The 18,595-nt window shown below is 53.6% G+C and overlaps 1 protein-coding gene and 1 pseudogene across 3 annotated transcripts in view; one reads left to right on the forward strand and one right to left on the reverse strand.

The window, feature by feature from the left end:
• Positions 1-1,380, reverse strand: part of WNT7A (Wnt family member 7A) — a 70,299-nt gene extending 68,919 nt beyond the window's left edge. Inside the window, exon 1 of one of the 2 annotated variants that reach the window (XM_082346013.1) lies at positions 1,019-1,379. In XM_082346013.1, the coding sequence (XP_082202139.1) occupies positions 1,019-1,089 (71 nt within the window). In that variant the 5' untranslated portion in view covers positions 1,090-1,379. Of the gene's footprint in view, positions 1-1,018 lie in introns of both variants that reach the window. The other variant, XM_082346014.1, reaches the window with a different exon arrangement.
• LOC309607107 (shieldin complex subunit 3 pseudogene) overlaps positions 1-18,595 on the forward strand; it is a 296,341-nt pseudogene that overhangs the window by 240,472 nt on the left and 37,274 nt on the right. The gene's annotated exons all lie outside the window — the stretch shown is intronic.

The following is an 18,595-nucleotide window of genomic DNA, read 5'->3' on the forward strand; positions in this document are numbered from 1 at the left end:
AAACCTGCCAAGGTGGCCCTTGAGCGTCAGAACCTCTACCCATCCCTAAAGCCCCCGCCCCCACCTCCTGTGCTTCACGCGCATTATCTCCGAAGTACAAAGGGTGACTAGCCGTGCAAATGCAGCTCCAAGACGCGTCCCGAGCCGCCCCCTCCCACCTTCCAGCCAGCGCGCCGCCCCGGCCCCACCTCCTAGAAAGACTGGGGTGAGGCTGGGAGGGCTGCTCCGCGGGCGAGCCGGCCGCCTCGGGTGCCCAGTTTTAGGGGGCGGGGTGTCCCGCCTCTCTCTGGCGCTGGCTCTGCGAGCTTGTCTCCCTGGGTGTCTCGGGCCATCTCTAGTTCTACCTTTGTGTGCGTCTGTTAGGGTGGTTGGCGCTGTCCCCTTCGCCTGGGATGGGGTTCCGGGAGTCTGAGGGTCCTTGGAAACCGGGTGGTGCCAAGGCTCTGAGCAGCGGTTTGTGTTTTTGCCAGCGAACGTCCCTCCCTCCGGGTACCTGTTCCCTGTTCACGGACCGGCCCCGCCTGCCGCCCGGGGACTGCCCTGTACTAGGAGCGGCTGTGCCCGCGCCTCTGTGTACAGAGTTCCTTTCGGGCTCTGGGGGCTGAGCTCCCTGCGAGCGGCTGTGGTCCTGGCTGGGTGTTCCCGCTGGACCTGCTGTTCCCATCCCTGGTCTGAAGGGACCCTGGGAGACGCTGACCTTTGCAGCGGCTAGCCCTCTTCAGAGTCCCCCAAGCTGGAGCGTCCCTACTGGCTGTCCTTGGTTTGGGGGGCTTCCAGCCTCAGGCGTTCTCAGGACGGCCGGTCCCCCTTGCCCGTGTCTCTGGAGCTGTGCGCGCCCCTGGGGCTCCCGCCCGAGGGGGGCCTTTGTGCGCCCACCGCTCCCGCACCGCGCCCACCCGGCCTCTCTGAGGAGCCAAGGAAGTTGGCGGCCGGCGGCGGCTCGCGGGCGGCGCAACCCCTCCCCGAGCCACGCCAACTTTGCCGGGACGCGCGTGCAGGAGGTGCGAGCGGCCCTTACCCGATCCGGAGGTAGACCATGCCCAGGCTGAGAAAGAGGTGGCCCAGGCAGCGCCGCGCTTTCCGGTTCATAGTCCCCGCTGGCCGCCGGGGCCGCGGGCCGGGCTGTGCTGATCCCGCGGGCCGGCCCTGGCGGGGCAATCAACATAGCCCGCCCGGGAGGCGCGGGCCGAGGCTTCCCGGGGCCGTCTGTCGTGCGCCCGTCCGCGCGCTCGGCGCTTGAGCCTCGCCGGGAGCGCGGGAGCCACGGAGCGGGAGGAGGGAGGGAGGAGCGAGCGCGGCACGGGGCGACGCCGGGCTGCGCGCGAGCGGCCGGTGCAAGTGTGCGAGGCGCGGAGAGTGCGGGGGCGCTGCAGCCGCCCGCCCCCGCCCCCGCCCCTCCCTCCCTCCTTTCTCCCGTCCCTCCCCCGCCCCTCCCCCACCCGCCTCCCCGGAGCGCCCGCCCCGCGCCCCCGCGCCCGCGGGACAGGACCGCCTGCTCCAAGCGCGCTCGCGCTTGCCCCACGCGCTCCCGCGGCGCCCCCTCCCGGCTCCGGGGCGCCGAGCTGGGTCCGGGGCAGTGGGAGTCCGGAGGGGCCCCACCCGACGCTAACTCGTAAATTTGCTGGGCGAGCGGACGCGCAGGGACTGCCCTCGGGTTGGCGGGAATCGGGGCTCAGCCGAGAACCCTCTAGCCCTGGCCTGTCTCCCCGTCCCCGAGGCCCGGCCGAGCGCTCGGAGCTGGGGGGTGTTAGGGCGCACCCAGGTTCCTCCCTCCCTTTGGCTTCCAGCCCAGCTTCAGGGGAGGGCGCCCCCTTCCGCAGGGCTACTGGCGGAGCGGGGACGACTGGCTCAGAGTATTCCTCCCCGCCCCCGTCTATTCGAGGCGGGGAGGCAGGTGGGTGCCCAGGTGAGACAGCCTCCTCTGGAATCCCGCTCCTAGAGGGAAGTCGGAGTCGGGCTGAGGCCTGGATGCCCCGCACGCAACCCAGACGTGGGGCGCCCGAGCAGCCGTGAGGCTCCGGGCGCAGCCGGCTGCTCAGCGCGCTCTCGCGGCGACACCTGGCGGGCGCGGCGGGCGGTGCAGCTCCACCTCGCTCCCGGGGACAGCGTCCAGGCTGACCAGAGGTCCTGATCCCTTCCTGTGATATACACCCCAGTCCAGTGAGCTAGGGGGCGGTTGGACTCAAGTTTCAGCTGAAGAAATCGAGGCTCAGGGGCGCAAAGGTGTTTTCCCACAGTCACCAGCTGGTGAATGGCAGCGCCAGATTGGAAACAAGGCGTGCCTGACTCTAGTTAATAAACCCCTCCCCAGGGCTATTACTTCTGAATTGCTTTTCTAAATTACACACACGTGGGGACTTCCCTGGCGGTCCAATGGTTAGGACTCTGCGCTTCCACTGCTGGGGGCTCGGGTTCGATCCCTGGTTGGGGGAACTAAAATCCCACAGTCTGGGGAACTAAGATCCTACAACCGCATGGCACAGCCGGAAAAAAAAAAAAAAAAATCATAGACGTTCCCTGAAAACCACTATTCTTGCCTTCATTCCCATTCCACAGATCTCTGTGCCAGGCACCAGGGTGGGCACCGTGGATACTATGAGGAACAAGGACAACGTCCTGCTCTCGGAGCTGGTGGAAGAAGCAGACCAGAAGTAAACAAATGTATCATTTGAGACATCACAGGGGCAAGTGCAGACAATAAAGCAGAGTGATGGGAGAGGCACTACTGGGGCTGGAGGGTTGATTTTAGACGTGAGGAGGTGGCCTGAAGGACATGGGAGCCAAGGGCCCAGCAGCTCAGGAAGGAGGAGGCAGTGCAAAGGCTCAGAGGTGGGCGGGGCCCCAAGAGGGCCAGGGGCTGCTCCAGAAAGAGAAGGAAGGGCAGCGGGCCCGAGGGAGGAGATGGGGGCGTGCGGATCCCACAGAGTTGTGTGGGCACGTGCGGAGCTCAGCTTTCAGCACAGAGTTTGGCGGGAAGACGTTGGAGGGGTCAGAGAAAGGGGGACTCATGTGACGTGTGTGTTCAAAGGCTGCCCTGTGGAGAGTCCACGGGGGGCATGGGGAGGGCTGGGCAAAGTGGGACAGAGCAGAGAGGAGGCTACCTTGTGGTCCAGGTACCAGACATGGGTGGCTTCACTTTGTGTGGCCCCTCAGTGAGAGGCGGGTCCTCCGTGTCTCCCTGCTTGAGTCTGGGTGGGCCGGTGAGAGCTTGGCCCAGTAAGGTGACAGAGTGACACCACAACGCCCCTTCCGTCTTGTTGCCTGGAACACTGCTCTGCAGCCCTGAGCCACCAGGGGAAGAATCTGCAGGCTGCCATGTTGTGAGGAAGCCCAGGCACATGCAGAGGCCCTGGGGGGCGTTCCAGTCCACCGTCCCCGTTGAGGTTCACATTGGAATTACCCCGGCCCAGGCGCCAGACGTGTGGGTGAAGGAGCCTCTAGAAGAGCCCAGCCGCCAGCCATCGTGTCTTCCCATCTTCCCGGCCGAGGCACTGTGGACAGTGGCTTCTGTGGTCATCCCAGTGCACCCTGCCCAAGCTCTGAGCCCCATAACCTGGGAGTATAATGAAATGGTTATTTTATGCCACTGTGTCTTGCGGTCCCTTGTTGCATAGCAATTGTAACTGGAACAACTAGGGTGGACATGGGGTGCAGACAGGAGGGAGGAGGCTGGCACATGAGCAGCTCTGATGGGACTTGGAAGGAGTCAGTGGGGAGGGGCAGAGGGAGAGAGAGAGAAGCGAGGAAGCAGCAATGTCCCCCATGCTGGCTGGGGTGCCTGCGTGGAGAGAGGCGGCAGTGAGTGACTGGGGTGGGGATGGAGCCACCCAGGATTTGGAGAAAAAGTCACAGGTCTGTCCTGGCCATCTTCTTCCTCCTGTCTTTCTCCCAGCCCTGAGCAGTCTGCCTCCAGAACATCACTCACATGTGCTCTTTCTTTTCTACATGTGCTGTCATTCTTACACCAAAGATGCGCTCATGTCACAAATGTTAGGGGATGTTCATGACCGGGACATTGGGGCAGGTGCTGGAGACATAACAGTGGATCAAATAAATTCAGGGTCCACCCTCCAGAAGCAACTACTTTGAGGACCAATTTAATGATCAGTCACATAGGTAGCACGTGCTATGTGCCAGGTGCTGTCATTAAGAGCGTCAGTGTACTAACTCATTTAGTCCTCTAACAATACTATGAGATAGGTGTTATTCTTCTAGCTAATACAATGATTGTCAGAATTATCATCATTTTACAGTATGGGAAAAAGGAATCATGGAGGGATTGAATATACTCCCAAACTCCCATAGCCAGTACATGGCACAGCTGGGATTTGAACCTAGCGAGTTTTCAGCTTTGGCGTCTGCTCTTAGCCCCTCAATTATGCCACCCACCTCCTGGGGAAGAGAGACTTGGGCCATTGCAATAGAAACAGTGTCGGGCCTCAAGATGGGGGACAAACAGAGAACTGTGGGAACACAGAGAAGGGGGCTCCAAATCCAGCATGGGGGGTCAGGGAAGGCTTCCTGGAGGAGGTATACCTATACTGGGATCCGGAAGAGATATGTTGGTGTGAACCAGGTAGAGTTTTTTTTTTTTTTTTTTTTTTTTTTTTTTTTTTTTTTAGTGATTAGGCAGACAAACATAATTTATTTAATCCTAAAGTACTTACATCCAAAGGACACTCTTAAATTTTAAATCCTTTAAATTTAAGCTTTAAATTTTAAAGCTTTATTTTAAAAATGTAGGTAGCAAGGAAGATGTCTAACAAAGAAAATATAAAGAAATGTGATTTCCCATTTCAAACTGCATTTCCCCCATTCTTTTCACTGTTAAAGAGGCTCTTTGCTAACACCAGGTAGAGTTTTTGAAGCCAGGGGAAGCAGGCCTGGAGAATGGAGGAACGGAGTCGGGGAGGGTTGCAGAGATGAGGCCCAAGAGAGGGTCTGGGGATACATTCAGAGCGTATTCATAAGTTTGGGCCTTCTCAGAAAGGGACGCAGGCGGGTGACAGCATCTGGTTTGTGTTTCAGAAGGCTCATGGCGGCTGTTATGGGACCAGTAGAAGGGGGCAGAAGTGAGGCAGAAGGTCTTAACAGTTACCCAGGGAGAAAAGGCCCAGCCCGGACAAGAGTCAAGGAGAGAAGTGGGTGGACCGGAGGTGGTCTGAAGGCAGGGTAGACAGGGTGAGGAAGCCCCAGGACAGGATCCTGTCCTGGGAGACAGTGTGGCTGATGAGGACCACCCAGGAGAAGCTGGTCTGAGGCCCCTGAACTTGGTTTTGGAGGTGCCGAGTTGGGTGTGTCTGGGGGTCACGGAAGGGACAGGTGGACGTGCGTGCCAGGCACGCAGGAGGGAGGGTGCCCCGGGTCTCCGCGGCTAGAAGTGGGCAGTCGTCAAGCCGAGGCGGGGATGGCGTGCTGTGCAGGAGCCACAGGGGCTGAGCCTGGTGTAAAGAGGAAGCTGGGAGCAGGAGCTTCGGGAACCGGTTGGGAGCCGCTGAGAGAACCAGAGGAGGAGCAGGGAGCTTGCAGGGTCAGACCCTGCAGGGGAGGCCAGGTCTGAGAAGCGGCCACGCTCGGCTCCCGGGTGTTCAAAGATCCTCTCTTCAACTGCTTTCCCTTTCAGCCACACCTAGCGGGCCGGGGGCAGGGCTGGGGCTGGGGGCTTTGGTGCCCCCTGCTGGGCACAGAGAGCGCTGCTTGGATCCCAAGGCTGGCGTTCGCAGGTATTAACACACTGCGTTGGCTGCTTGCCAGACACTGCTCCAAGTGTGGGCTCTAAGCTGGGCCCACGTTTATCTCTGTGATCTTGGGAGAGCTCCTTACGTGTCTCCTTGCCTCGTCTGTAAACTGGGGGTGGTAACAGATTCTACCTCCGAGGGTGGTTGTGAGGTTTGAGATGCTAAGGTAAAGTGCTTAGAAGGCTGCCTGGAGCACGGTGGGGGCCGTGGATGCATTTGGGACATTAAATTAATGGGGAGGCCACAGCCACCCCTTGGTGACACCACCGATCAGGAAAGGACATCGTGTTTAAGACAGTCTCTGCCTTCATTTGTGCTTATAGGAAAATGTCAGCAACCCAAATCAGAGGGGAGGCTTGCATCGCTGCAGTATTTGGAGAAGCTGGGAGCAGGGGGTAGCGCATGGAGATTCCTGAGAGCCAGGCCCCCAGCGACCTGCTGCCTGGGGCAGCCTGTCGTGGAAGTGCGGGCCTTTCCAGCGTGAAGGAACACAGGGCCGTGGGGTGTGGGGCAGAGCTCTCATGTGGGAGCCAAGAGAGTGACATTCTCCTTTGTCACTACTCTGCATGGCTTCAAGGGAGTTGCTACATGTCACCTCCTCAGAGCCACCTGCCCAGGCCACTCAACCTCAGGTGGCCTCCTCACCAGCCTCCTTCTATCCCTCTGCCCGTCCTGCTCCTTCACAGCGCTGGCTGCTGCAGGGACCCTGCCTTCCTTTCTGGGCCCCTTGTTTCTTCCTCGTCCATGTCACCTGTATGTGAGCCGGGAGGGCAGTGACAGTCCCATGTGGGTTTTCCGAGCAAGCGAGCCTCCGTTAGTTTGTAGCTGCCCAGCACCTGGCCCCCTTGGGACTGACACAGTAGTCTCCGCTGGGGGAGCCCGTGCTGTGGGTCAGACCGGTGGGTGTGGTGCAGCCCCTCCCATGGAAGCTCTTCCTCCCTCTTCTCCTGTCTCAGGGCTGTGGATTCCCCCCCAGGTCCTCTCTCCCAGGACGCGAGCACATGGGACAAGAAGGGGGCCTGCAGGCCACACTCCCACAGCTGGGGGCAGCAGCAACAGAGATGGGCCAGCTGGTAGAATAAGGAGCCGCCCCTCCCTCAGAGCTAGGCCAGCACCATTTACCGAGCCCCTGCCATGTGCCAGGCCCCCCAGGGGACCCTTTCTGTGTCTTTGCCCCCTGGAAACACTCTTCTCCCAGGTAGTTTTATCAGCGGTCACTCCATCCAACTAGTCCCCGAGCATCCATCCTGCCCCTCACGGCACTTTCTAGACACCTCCTACCCTGGCTTTATTTCTCTTCCTAGCATTCATTGTCACCACCCCCAAGTTTACATGGTATGTTTATTTGTTGACTTATTTTTGTCTGTTTTCCCCTGCACTACTGGCCCTGTGAGGTAGGCATATCTGTCACTTCACTGCTGCATTTCCTAGAACGATGGCTGGCACGTGGTCAGACCTCAGTGGATGATCACTGGAAAATCAGTAATTGAGAGGATCTCATTTACTCCTTATAACACCCTCATTTTCCAGAAGAGAAAACTGAGCTGCTGAGTGGCTCAGTCCCTTGCCCAGCACACAGTCAGTGCTTAATAGTTAACCGTCAATTCCCTTTCCGTCTCCCCCTCCCCATCTCCCCACCCCTACCAGGAATGGGGGCCTCCACGCTGTGTTCATCCACATCCCAGCCCTCCCACTCTCCAGTGAGTGAGTCAGTGGTGAACACAGGGGGCCGGGACGGTAGGGCAGAAGCATCCTGACCAGGAGGAGTTGGAACGTGGGCATCAGGCCTGGAAAAGCAGCGCCTCACTCCTGCTGCCAAAGTCCTGTTGACTGCCCACCTAGGCAGAAAACCCAAAAGGCCTGTTCGCAGATTTGGGACAGAGATCGTGGAGCACAAAGGATGCACAGAGACTGTCCATTCCATGCTTGAGGAGACAATCCTGAAGCTGCTACAGGAGGCTCCGAAGACACATGGCCAGCTTGAGGCAGGGTCAGATGTGAAACACTGCTGAGGGCGTTGGGGCAGCAGGCCCAGCCTTGAGTCCTGGCTCAGCCACTTGCTGTGTGACCTTAGGAAAGTGATTAACCTCCCTCAGCCTCAGCTTCCTCCTCCGTAAACTGGGATGATGATAATAAGCCTACCTCATGACTTACATGCAGTCACATGGGTGAAGCATTTAGCGGAGTGTGTGTTATATACCACGCATGCGACATATGGTAGCTACTTGACGATGATAATGATGGTAACAATGCAGGTGAAGAAGATGATGATGATTTCGGTGATAACATGTATATTGGAATCCAGCCCTTAAGGACCTTCAGGAATCTTAAAGGTCATCTAAGTCAGTATTTCTCAAACTTCCGTGGCATCAGAATAACTTGGTTACAAAAAAAAAAAGATGCCCAGGTCCCCCTCCTGGACTTCCTGGCGGAGGTTGTCACCTCTCTGCTTACAACCAGCTCCCCAGGTGCCGGCCACGTCTGGGGAGCTAGGCCTTTGGGGAACCCTGCTGTGCCCAGGCCTAACGCAGCGCCCATCCTCCCTCAGTGCCATCCCTACTGAGTGGTGGCCACCGTGCTCAGACCCCTCTCAGGGAGTGCAGCTTACTTCACTGCAGGTGAGCCCCTGGCATTCGAGGACAGCAGTGGCAGATTCACGGTTCTTCGTCAAACCAACGGGAAAGCAGCTGATGGGGGTCAGAGGGATCAGGGAAGGGAAGAGCAGGTCCCCACCTTCTCTGGGCCTTGATTTCTCCAGCTCACACATGGGGCCAGGCATGGCTGCCCTAAGTCTGCATCTCCCCGAAAGGGACTTCTGCAGACCCTTAGTTTTCCAGAGACAGGCTCAAGGCTCCAAGAGTGAGAATTTTAAAATTGTCGTTTCAATTCAATGTGAATCTAACATCCACGTATCTTGGACTATCGGGATGACAGCTTTCTGACTGAGGGCCACCCTCCGCTGAGTTCCCTGCTTGAGTTTGTCTCTGTGTTGATTATAGTTGTCTATATTTAATCTGGAACTTGCTGATTTTAGAAGAGCCTATACTTAGTTTTATGATAGTGTATATCAAACAATGGAATACAGGCAGACTTATGAGTTATTGTGGGTTCGGTTCCAGACCACCGAAAATCCAGACAGTAACGCAAATGTAGCAATAAAGCGAGTCACAAGAATTTTTTTTTGGTTTCCCAGTGCATATAAAAGCTACGTTTACACTATACTATAGTCTGTTAAGTGTACAATAGCATTATGTCTAAAAAAAGTACACACCTTAATTTAAAAATACTTAACTGCTGAAAAATGCTAACCATCAACCAAGACTTCAGTGAGTCATGATCTTTTTGCAACCATAACACCAATGATCACGCACCGGAGATTACCTTAACAAATATAATAATAAAGTTGAAATATTTCGAGAATTACCAAAATGTAGCACAGAGACACAAAGTGAGCAAATGTTGTTGGAAAATTGGCGCTGACAGATTTGCTCAACGCATGGTTGCCACAGACCTTCAATTTGTAAAAACAAAACAAAAAAAACAATATCTGCGAAGCATAATAAAACAAGGTATGCCTGTAATAAAAATTGGTCAAACCACAATTTGGTGCAGGGGAGGAGCACACAGACAGCTTTCGCAAATTCGAGAAACACTGTCCCTGTTGGTTTCTAAGGACCGTCATGGTTTGTGAGCCTGTAGGTGGGCCATCACATGGGATTTTCCACTGAACTTGGGGTTAGAGTCATTACAAGGCCATTTTACACTAACTAACTATAGTGTGGGTGGGGGAATGGGGAGCTTGGAGTTCAGTGGCATCAGAATCCCCTTTGCCCCCTCTGGACTCCACCCTTCCTATTTGGACGTCAAGGGCTTTGGACAAGTCTAGTGCCTCTTCTAGAAGCAAGCATAAGACTCGAGGCCTGGTTTGCCATGAGGAGTCTAGAGCCTGTGGTTTTATTTGTGAGACTTCACATCCAGGCCGGGAGTGGCGGGAACGGGAGGCCAGGAGCTCCCTGCTTTGGGGGGAGCTGGCGGCAACAGATACGCAGACTCCCACTTCAGATCCCATCTCTGCCCATGTGACCTTGAAGAAGTGACTTATCCCCAAGTCTCTGTTTTTTTTTTTTTTTCCTCATCTCGAAAGTGGAGGTGTTCATCCTCATCTTCTCACCGAGAAGCCTCTTCTGGAAAGCACCTGGAACTATTCTTAGACACAGCTGAGTGCTCGAGCCACAAGTCACTGATCACTGGTGGCTGACGTGAGCTCTGGTCACCTTGGGAGGAGGGTGCTTATCACAATTCCACCCCCAAGGTCTTCCTCAGGATAATCTGTCCCTGGTGATTCATCTCGTGGGCTGGGCCCTTCCTCTCAGGCCTGAAATATCTCCCTCCCTCCACCGTTCCTGGGTCAGGCCTGTGACCCCCACCATGTGACTTCCTCCAGGGACTGGCCCTGGGCCCCTGCCCGCCTGCCAGCCCTCCAGCCCCTCACTAGGGACCCATTCTGGGCCTGACATATCAGGCAGGGCTCAGCTGGGGAGGAGGAAACCCACAGCTTGTTGTGCTGGGGAAAAAGTGCATCCCCACGTCCGGCCCCGACCTGGGCCCAGCCACACCTCTGCCTTCAGCGGGCTGGGCTTCCGCTGCACATCCTGGCCTGGCCCGGCCCTTTATCACCCGGCTGCCACGTGGTGCCCTGCCCCTCGGGCACACACATTCCCAGGGAGGTTTCTGGGTTGGCTGGGGCAGAGGGGTTGGCCAGTGTACCCCCCAACTTTATGGAAGTGATCTTCTGGAGCCAAGGACAGCTCTTTGGAGAAGGTGAAGAGATGTGGACACACATCCCAGTTCCACTGTGAACTTGCTGTGTGATTTTGGGCAAGTGAGTCTACCTCTCTGGATCTTAGTTTCCCCAATTTTAAACAGAGAGAAAAATACCATCTCCAGTTGCTGTGAGGGCTAAATAAGGTAATACAAGTACCCTGATGCCCAGGCTCTACCCCTCCAACCAATTAAGTCAGCATTTCTGAGGGGCAGGTCCCAGGCACTGGGCACAGCAAGGAATGGAAAAATTGTAAAGCGCCGAAGTTTTAAAGTAAACCAACGTGGGTTTGAATTCTGACTCTGTTATGTAATTACAGAGCCTTGAATAGATCATTAACCTTTCAGAGACTCCGTTTACTTGTCCATAAGATGGGAAAAATAGTGCTTACTTCCCAGTGCTGTTAGGAGAATTAAAGGGAGGAATCACTATCAGGTGCTTGGCACATAGCACCCAAGTGACCCGTGGGAGGACAGACCCTTGTCTAGTCACCACTATACACCCAACAGCTGGCTCTGTGCCTGACCCATGGCTGGCACTTCAAACAAACATCTGTGAGTGAATAAATGCAGCTGTTGTCGTTACTGTATATTAAAAAGTGATGATGAAATATCAGTTATCATGAAGATGAAGCTTCTGTCTTTTGACCTAAAAACCTACATTTCCCAGCATCCTCTGCAGGCCTCTGCTCTGGCCAATGAGACTCAGGTGCAAGTCTCTGGGCTCCTAGTTCCCCCTTCCTCCCTGACCTCTGGCCGCCATCTTGAGAAGGAGGGCAGAATGGAAAACAAGAAGGATCTGGGGACATGGCCGAGCTGCCACAGCAGCCCAGACTGCCCACCTCTGGGCTTTTTTTTCCCCCCAAGTGAAAGAAACTTGTCATTGTTTAGACCCCTGGTTGGGAATTTTTGTTTCTAGTGGAAGGAAAACAGATGCTTTGAACTTCCTCATTGTCCTACTTTCTGTCCACAGTCCTCAGCCTCCAGATAAATGTAGGACAAGATCAGCAGCCGGTGTCACTAATTCCCTCCTCAGACCCCTGGGGCTGGGTTAGGAAACCTGCCCTGCCCCAAATCTGACCCCTTGGGCAGAGTCAGCCCTGTGTCCTGTCCAGACTCCTCTGGCCTCCCAGAAGGTTCAGGAAGAGAGAGTGACTGTCTCATTCCCCAGAGGCCAACCTCATACCAAAAGCTCCCATCTCCTGAGCAGTCTCTGGAGTCAGGAAAATCTAGCTCAGACTCTTGAATCCTGCACTGGATTGACTCCTGCACTCATCTGCCAGGGGCAAAGTGTCTTTGAACAAATCGCGATGCTCACATTTGTCAACTGAGGCTATGGCCATCAAGAGATAAATCTAAACACGGAACTCAGAGAGGGAAAAGCCAAGGTAACAGGGCTAGAGGTGAGTAATGCTTCCAAATAAACCCAGAACTAGGACTAAACATCCCAGGGAAGGGAGGTGGCAGAGTAAATGTAGATATTGAAGACCTTGGCATTATGAAAACAATAGCCCAACGGCAGAATGTTGGGCGTGGGCACGGAAGAGAGTGTGAGGGACTTACTTTTCTCATCTTCCACAGTAGGGAAAAATTGAGCCAAGAGCGAAACATGTAATTTAAGAAAATAAATGACCCCCAACCTCTTAATGTTCTTCATAATCTTGGGGGAGTCTTGTAGGAAATAACATCTGTCATGGTAACAAACAATAAGTAAAATTAGCAACTTCTTTTATTTCATTTAAATGTTTTATTTTGTTAAATTCAAGCATAAATAAGCTCCATATATTTTAAAATTTAGCAAATAGAGTGTGATCCCACTTTATAGAATTCTTTCTTTTCCTTGCTTCCTTTTACTCTCCCTCCCTTCCACACACCTTCATTTTGTCTCTCCTCCTTGCCTCCTGTCATACACATACCTAGAAAGATATCTGGAATGATGTTGCTAATATTAATACTGGATATTTGGGGTACTAATATTCGCAGTGATTCCCCACCCCCCATTTTTGCAGCATTTTGCTGTAAAGCTTGAAAGCATTTAGCAATTTTATAAAGAAAATAAAATCATTTTCCCCAAAATTAATAGCACCTATTTTTGTGAGCACTGAACAAGAGGGCCAGGAAAGCATCTGGCATAGTGTGGCAAGCAGAATTCTGCGATGGCCCCAAGATCCCTGCCCTCTCATGGACATGCCGTGGACCTGCTTCTCCTACCTGGAAGGCCTTCCCTCTCCCTTTGGCAAATTTCTATTATCCTTCAAAAGCTACTCCAGTGTGAAGAATTTCCTGACACCACATTAATCAGATCCTCTCTCTGGACACATAGTCTGAGCAGTGGCAGCCCAGTGTCCAGGGGTGACTGTTCAGAGGTTTTGGGTACTGAGACCACCTCGGGCAGCCCAGCTGCTGCCTTGTTCACGCTTGTCTTCAGGCCTCCCTTAATTCCTTATCTCTTCACTATCCTTTCAACAATTGTTTTCATTTAAATTCCTAAGCTCAGTTTCTGCAGCTTGCAATTCAAGTACCCAACTGTTGCCCTGTCTCCCCAACATTGAGTTCCAGGCTATTAAAGGTTTGTGGGTGAACCTCAGTCACAGTGAAGTCATTGTAAGAGGCTATCCTTTCCTCAACCCAACCTTCTGAAGGACGACGAATGGGATTGACACCTGTGCAGCCTCATTCTGCGATGTCTGGGGCTGGAGGCAGGGCGCGCACAGATAGTTCTTGCTTGCCCAGGAGTTAGGCCTTTACTGAGAGGAAACTGGGCTCAGTGCGTCTGAGCAACGTGCTCGAAGCCACACAGCTATGGACAGGCAGAGAGGGCCAGGTCTCCGTGCGCGTCTCCGCATTCAGGGCCAGGCCTCTCGCTCTCGTCCCAGGCTCTCCCCTGCGTCCACCCTCGGCCTGGCACACCGACAGCGCGCAACACGCACTCACTGCTCCCCAGCCCCGCCACAAGCCCCGCCACGAGCCCCGGGAGAGCGGGGTTATCAGCAGCTTCAATTTGCATAAGGAGAGACGGAGATTCAGAGACCCCAGGGTCATCCAGTTACGATGTGGGTCGAGTCCGCGATGGTCCAGAACCCAGGGCCGCCCCTCAGCCCGCGCGGCCTCAGCGACGATGGAAACCCGGAGGAACCCTGCGGGTCGTGTGCGACGGGCTCCCCAGAGCGGCCGGGTCGGTGACTGGTGGGAAGGTGCCGGGGGGCTTCTCAGGTGACTGGAGAAGGGGGCGAGGCTGCGGGTGGAGGCGGCTGTACGGGACACAACCCGAGGGGGGCCGAAGAGGGCCGAGCCGGACCCAGCCACGACCGTAAAGCCCAGTGCGGCAAGCGTGCAAATCCAATTTGTTCTACGGTTGGAGAGCAGCAGAGCAGCTGGGCCGAGCAGGTGGGCCGAGTTGAGCCGAGCAAGTGGACGGAGCCTGTCGGGCGGAGCCGAGCGGGGCCGAGTGGAGCCGAGCAGGACCGAGCCCGTGGACAGAGCCTGTCGGGCAGAGCCGAGCGGGGCCGAGTGGAGCCGAGCGGGGCCGAGTGGAGCCGAGCGGAGGCGAGCGGGGCCGAGCGGGGCCGAGTTCGTCCCGCGGAGCAGAGCTGGTGACCGCCAGGAGGCTGAGAGGGTCCCGCCTAGCGGAGGCGGCGGGAGTTGGTAGAGGTGAGGCTGCTCTGGAAGTCCTGTGGTCCTTCGCATTTAGACCCCGTCTTTTCAGGCTAAACAGGGAAAGCAGGGCACTTCGTTCGCCAAGCCCGCGAGGTAACGTCAGAGGAGTCTTTTCCTGTGGGGGCCTCAGTTTCCCCGTTTGCACAGCTGAGGCCGTGGAGGGGGGCGGAAGCCGCTGGGGGCTCAGCCTCTCTCCGACTCACGGGATGGTGTAGACCTTTCGCATTTTCTGGTGGGACTGGCTGTCACCTCTCTCGGTGGGGTCCCTCGGGTCCAGTTAACCTGGGAAGGGTTCTGGGGTATGTCACTTAAAAGACTCTGCTTCTCTGGGGCTGAAATTCTCCGTCACGTTGTTCGGAGAGCGTGTCCTTGCCTCGTCGTGCGGTGGGTACTGTCCCCGGTCCGGAGCGGGGAGTGGGACACAGCCGACACCAGCTGAGCCTGGGCTGCGCCTAAAGGCCGGCGTTTTGACGTGAAGTAGGAGGCTCTCCCTGGGGTCTGGGGTCTGGCGGTGAAAGAGTCCCAGGTGTGGGCAACCGTCCCGAGCCTCAGTTTTCGCCTGCAAGGTGGGGAGACACCCCTGCCTCTCAGGCTGGTGTGCAGCCCGGAGCTAACTTCGGAATTTTCAGAAAGGAGTTTTGGGGATGATTGGGGTAGGGGATCAGGATTTTGACAGTATTATCCTGTGTTCTTTTATATAGTAAAATACCACCCCTTTTAGTTTTTAATAAAAACTCTTATGTACCAGGCACTGTTCTAAGCAGTGGGGACACAGATGCGAACAAACAAGTCAGTAATCCCTGCTTGTATCCTGGTAGGAGGCCACTATTCCTGTGGTCTGGCCCCCAAATTCAGGCAGAAGCATAGTCTTGGATACGCTGTCCCCATAGGCATCTGATCCCTTCTCGCGGTCCCAGCCTGTATTCCTACAGCTGAATTGTTCTAAAACACACATCTGATCATGTCACTTAGGTGCTAAGAGCCCTTCAGTGCTATGGGAGAAAGGCCTCCCTCAGGGCTCCCACAGCCTACCTCTCCTGTGGCACCTCCTTTCCCTCCCCAAATTTTCAGGAACGCTTCGCTACATCCCTTTGCTCTGGGTTGTTTGTTTGTTTGTTTTTTCTTGTTTAGAAGTGCTGAGCTCAATACTGACACGAGATGGCGCCAGAACTGTACTCAAGGCTTTCTCTAGTGGCCGTTGAGCATGGGCTTCCTGGAAACTGACTTGGTTGTTGGACCTTTTAGGAAGCCACTTAAAACTTGTTTTATTAGCAGCTTATATATTTTTAGCACAGCTGTCAATGAATTTTATGTATCTAATTAATTTTCCAGAGGTAAACAGAGATGGGAGTATTATACAACTTACCTGCCCGCACTGTTTCAGTACCATCATCAAGCCCTCAGAGAGCGGGCCATGTACTCAGAACCTGGCCCAAAGTCCGAACTCACAGCCTCTTCCCGCAACTTCCATTGCCAGGATGATTTAGGGAACTTGGGCCAAGGTTGGGGACATTCCCTTCTCTTTGTCTGGCTCTGTTTTTCATAAGCCAGGGAACAGAGTTCAATCAGAAGGATTCCCCCCCATCCCCCGACCCCATTTATCTTCCACCCACGCTAGTATTAGGTAAAAATCAGATATTACTTGCGCTGCTTTCTCAGCAAAATTTCTTTCATTTCAAATGTGTGAACATGCAGGCCCTTCCCTATCTTAGGAGGGACCACAAAATGGAATTTCATCCGAAATTCAGAAGTGGTCCTGACCTAGCCTCTGCTTCCAGCTCATGAGGAAACATGCCATCCTTTTTTAGGTGTTTTTTCTCCAAAGAGAAATTGTCCTGTGGAAGGAAGATTGAGGGGGACATTTTAGGGGCCAGGTTAGAGGCAGTTGATGCTACTTCCTTCCCTGGATTCCAGCAGCCTGAACTCAGTCATATGGTCTAAAGTAATAGCAAGAGAGACTGGGAATGAAATCTGGGCAGTGGGGGGGATTTGTGAGCATCCAGCAGATCTCGCCAGAATAGTCCTGGGTATCAATAGAATATATATTGTATTCTGTGACGGCATGACTAGCTGAGAGCAGAATAAGAGTGGTTGGATCTGGGATATAGATTATTTTGGCTCTGGATTAGGCAGGGTTTGCTGAGAGATGGATGTGACCAATAAGGGATAAGAGAAACTAAAGTTGATTCCTGAGTTTTTGGTTTGGGCAACACAGGTGGTTCATGCCACCTGATACTGGACAGAGAGGGGAGGAGACTCGGGGCAGGAAAAATATTATTGGTTTTTCCTGGGGTTGGAGAGTTCTGTGTTTGCACTGTGAAGTTTGAGATACTATTAGATATCTGTGTGGCGAGGACTGCAGGTCAGCGGGGCGGCGGGAAGTCACGGGCATTGGATAATATTTACAGTTGACCCTAGAACAACACAGGTTTGAACCATATGGGTCCACTTCTACTTGGATTGTTTTCATAGTAAATTCTGCAGTACTGCATGATCCCTGGTTGGTTGAATCCCCAGAGGCTGAATGTCGAATAGGGAGGAACCACTTATAGGGAGGGCCGACTATTAAATTATATGTGGATTTTCGACTATGTGGATGGTCAGTACCCCTAACCCCCTGCATTGTTCAAGGGTCAACTGTAATACATGAGACAGGGTGACCAATTAGAGAAGCTTGGGGAGCCTCGCCCTGAGTCCTGGAGCACAGGACACTTAGAGACAGAGAAGTCTCTGAAAGAGACAGAGAACGGACATTCGGTCAGTAGATGGCACACCAGGTGAGCGTAATGACATGGATTTCAGAGAAGAGATGATTTCAGGAAGACAGGTGGGGCCACCTCAAGCCAAGGACCACTGGGAGCGAGCAGAGGGAGATCCAGAGGAGACCATTAGATTTGGCACCAACGAGGTTACAGATGCTCTCGATGGAACCAGTGTCCTTCAGGTGTTGGGAGCAGAAGCCAGTTGGGTGAGTTGATGGGAGAATGTGGGTGGAGGACATGAAGGCAACACGTGATATTTTTCTGATTAAGGAGAATGAGATAAAAGGACACCTGCCCAGGGTGTTAACATTGTTGATCTTGGAGCTGTGGGATTCACGTAATTTTGTAAAATCTCCATTTTTTTTCTCATTTGTGGCCACTGAAATCTCTGCTGTGTTAGCATATTGGTCAGCTCGTAACTGGAGAGAGATTTGCTTAAAAACACAGAGCTAATAAATCTTGTAGTTTAGACGCGCTCTGTGTGTTGGGACATGCCTTCAACGTGGTGAGGCAGTTTATAACTCTTAGTCTTTGCTTCCTGCTTGTGCAAAATGTCTTTTCTAGCATACCTACAGCCCTGAGTACGCTCACTACCGTGTGTGTGCTTGTGGCCTTTTATATCCCTTGGGAATTCAAAGGGACAGCTAGGGACAGCTCATTCTCCAGATTTTACTTTTTGAAAGTTTTTGGTTAGCTTGTTTTTTACCCTGTTATCACCACCTCAGCTAGCTCAATTGCTGCTGATTTTTTTTGACAGATGCACCTGGAGAAAATGCTTTTCACAGTGGGTGATTCTGAGTAAGGTAAAATAAGAGAAGGCCCTTGAGTGGGGTTATCTCAGGAACTTCCAGACAGGTGAAATAATAACAGTTCTCTTGGAATGGGGCTTTGAATGTGTTCCAGCCCAGTCCTTCCCCTTCAGTGGCTGCTGGACTGTAGATTTTCACCCTGATTGCTGGCTCTTGATTTTCAAAGATACCCACAGGTGGAGTAAAGGGAGTATAAATAGAGCTACTTATTTATTTTAAAATTTATTTATTTATTTGTTTTTATTTTTGACTGTGTTGGGTCTTCGTTGCTGCGCGCGGGCTTTCTCTAGTTGCGGCGAGTGGGGGCTACTCTTCATTGCGGTGCTCGGGCTTCTCATTGCGGTGGCTTCTCTTGTTGCAGAGCACGGGCTCTAGGTGCACGGGCTTCAGTAGTTGTGGCACACAGGCTCAGTAGTTGTGACTTGCGGGCTCTAGAGCGCAGGCTCAGTAGTTGTGGCGCACGGGCTTAGTTGCTCCGCGACATGTGGGATCTTCCCGGGCCAGGGCTCGAACCTATGTCTCCTGCATTGGCAGGTAGATTCTCAACCACTGCGCCACCAGGGAAGCCCAAGATCATATAGTATTTGTATAGTCCTTCTCTGTCTTATTTCACTTAACATAATGCTGTCAAGGTCCATCCATGTCACAAATGACAAGATTTCATTCCTTTTTATGGCTGGATAATATTTCATTATATATATATTTCATATATATATATATATATATATATATATATATATATATATATATATCACATTTTTAAAATCCATTCATCCATCGATGGATACAGGTTTTTTCCATATCTTGG

This window comes from Balaenoptera borealis (genome assembly GCF_965194805.1).
Source record: "Balaenoptera borealis genome assembly, chromosome: 12".
NCBI classification, from domain to species: Eukaryota; Metazoa; Chordata; class Mammalia; order Artiodactyla; family Balaenopteridae; genus Balaenoptera; species Balaenoptera borealis.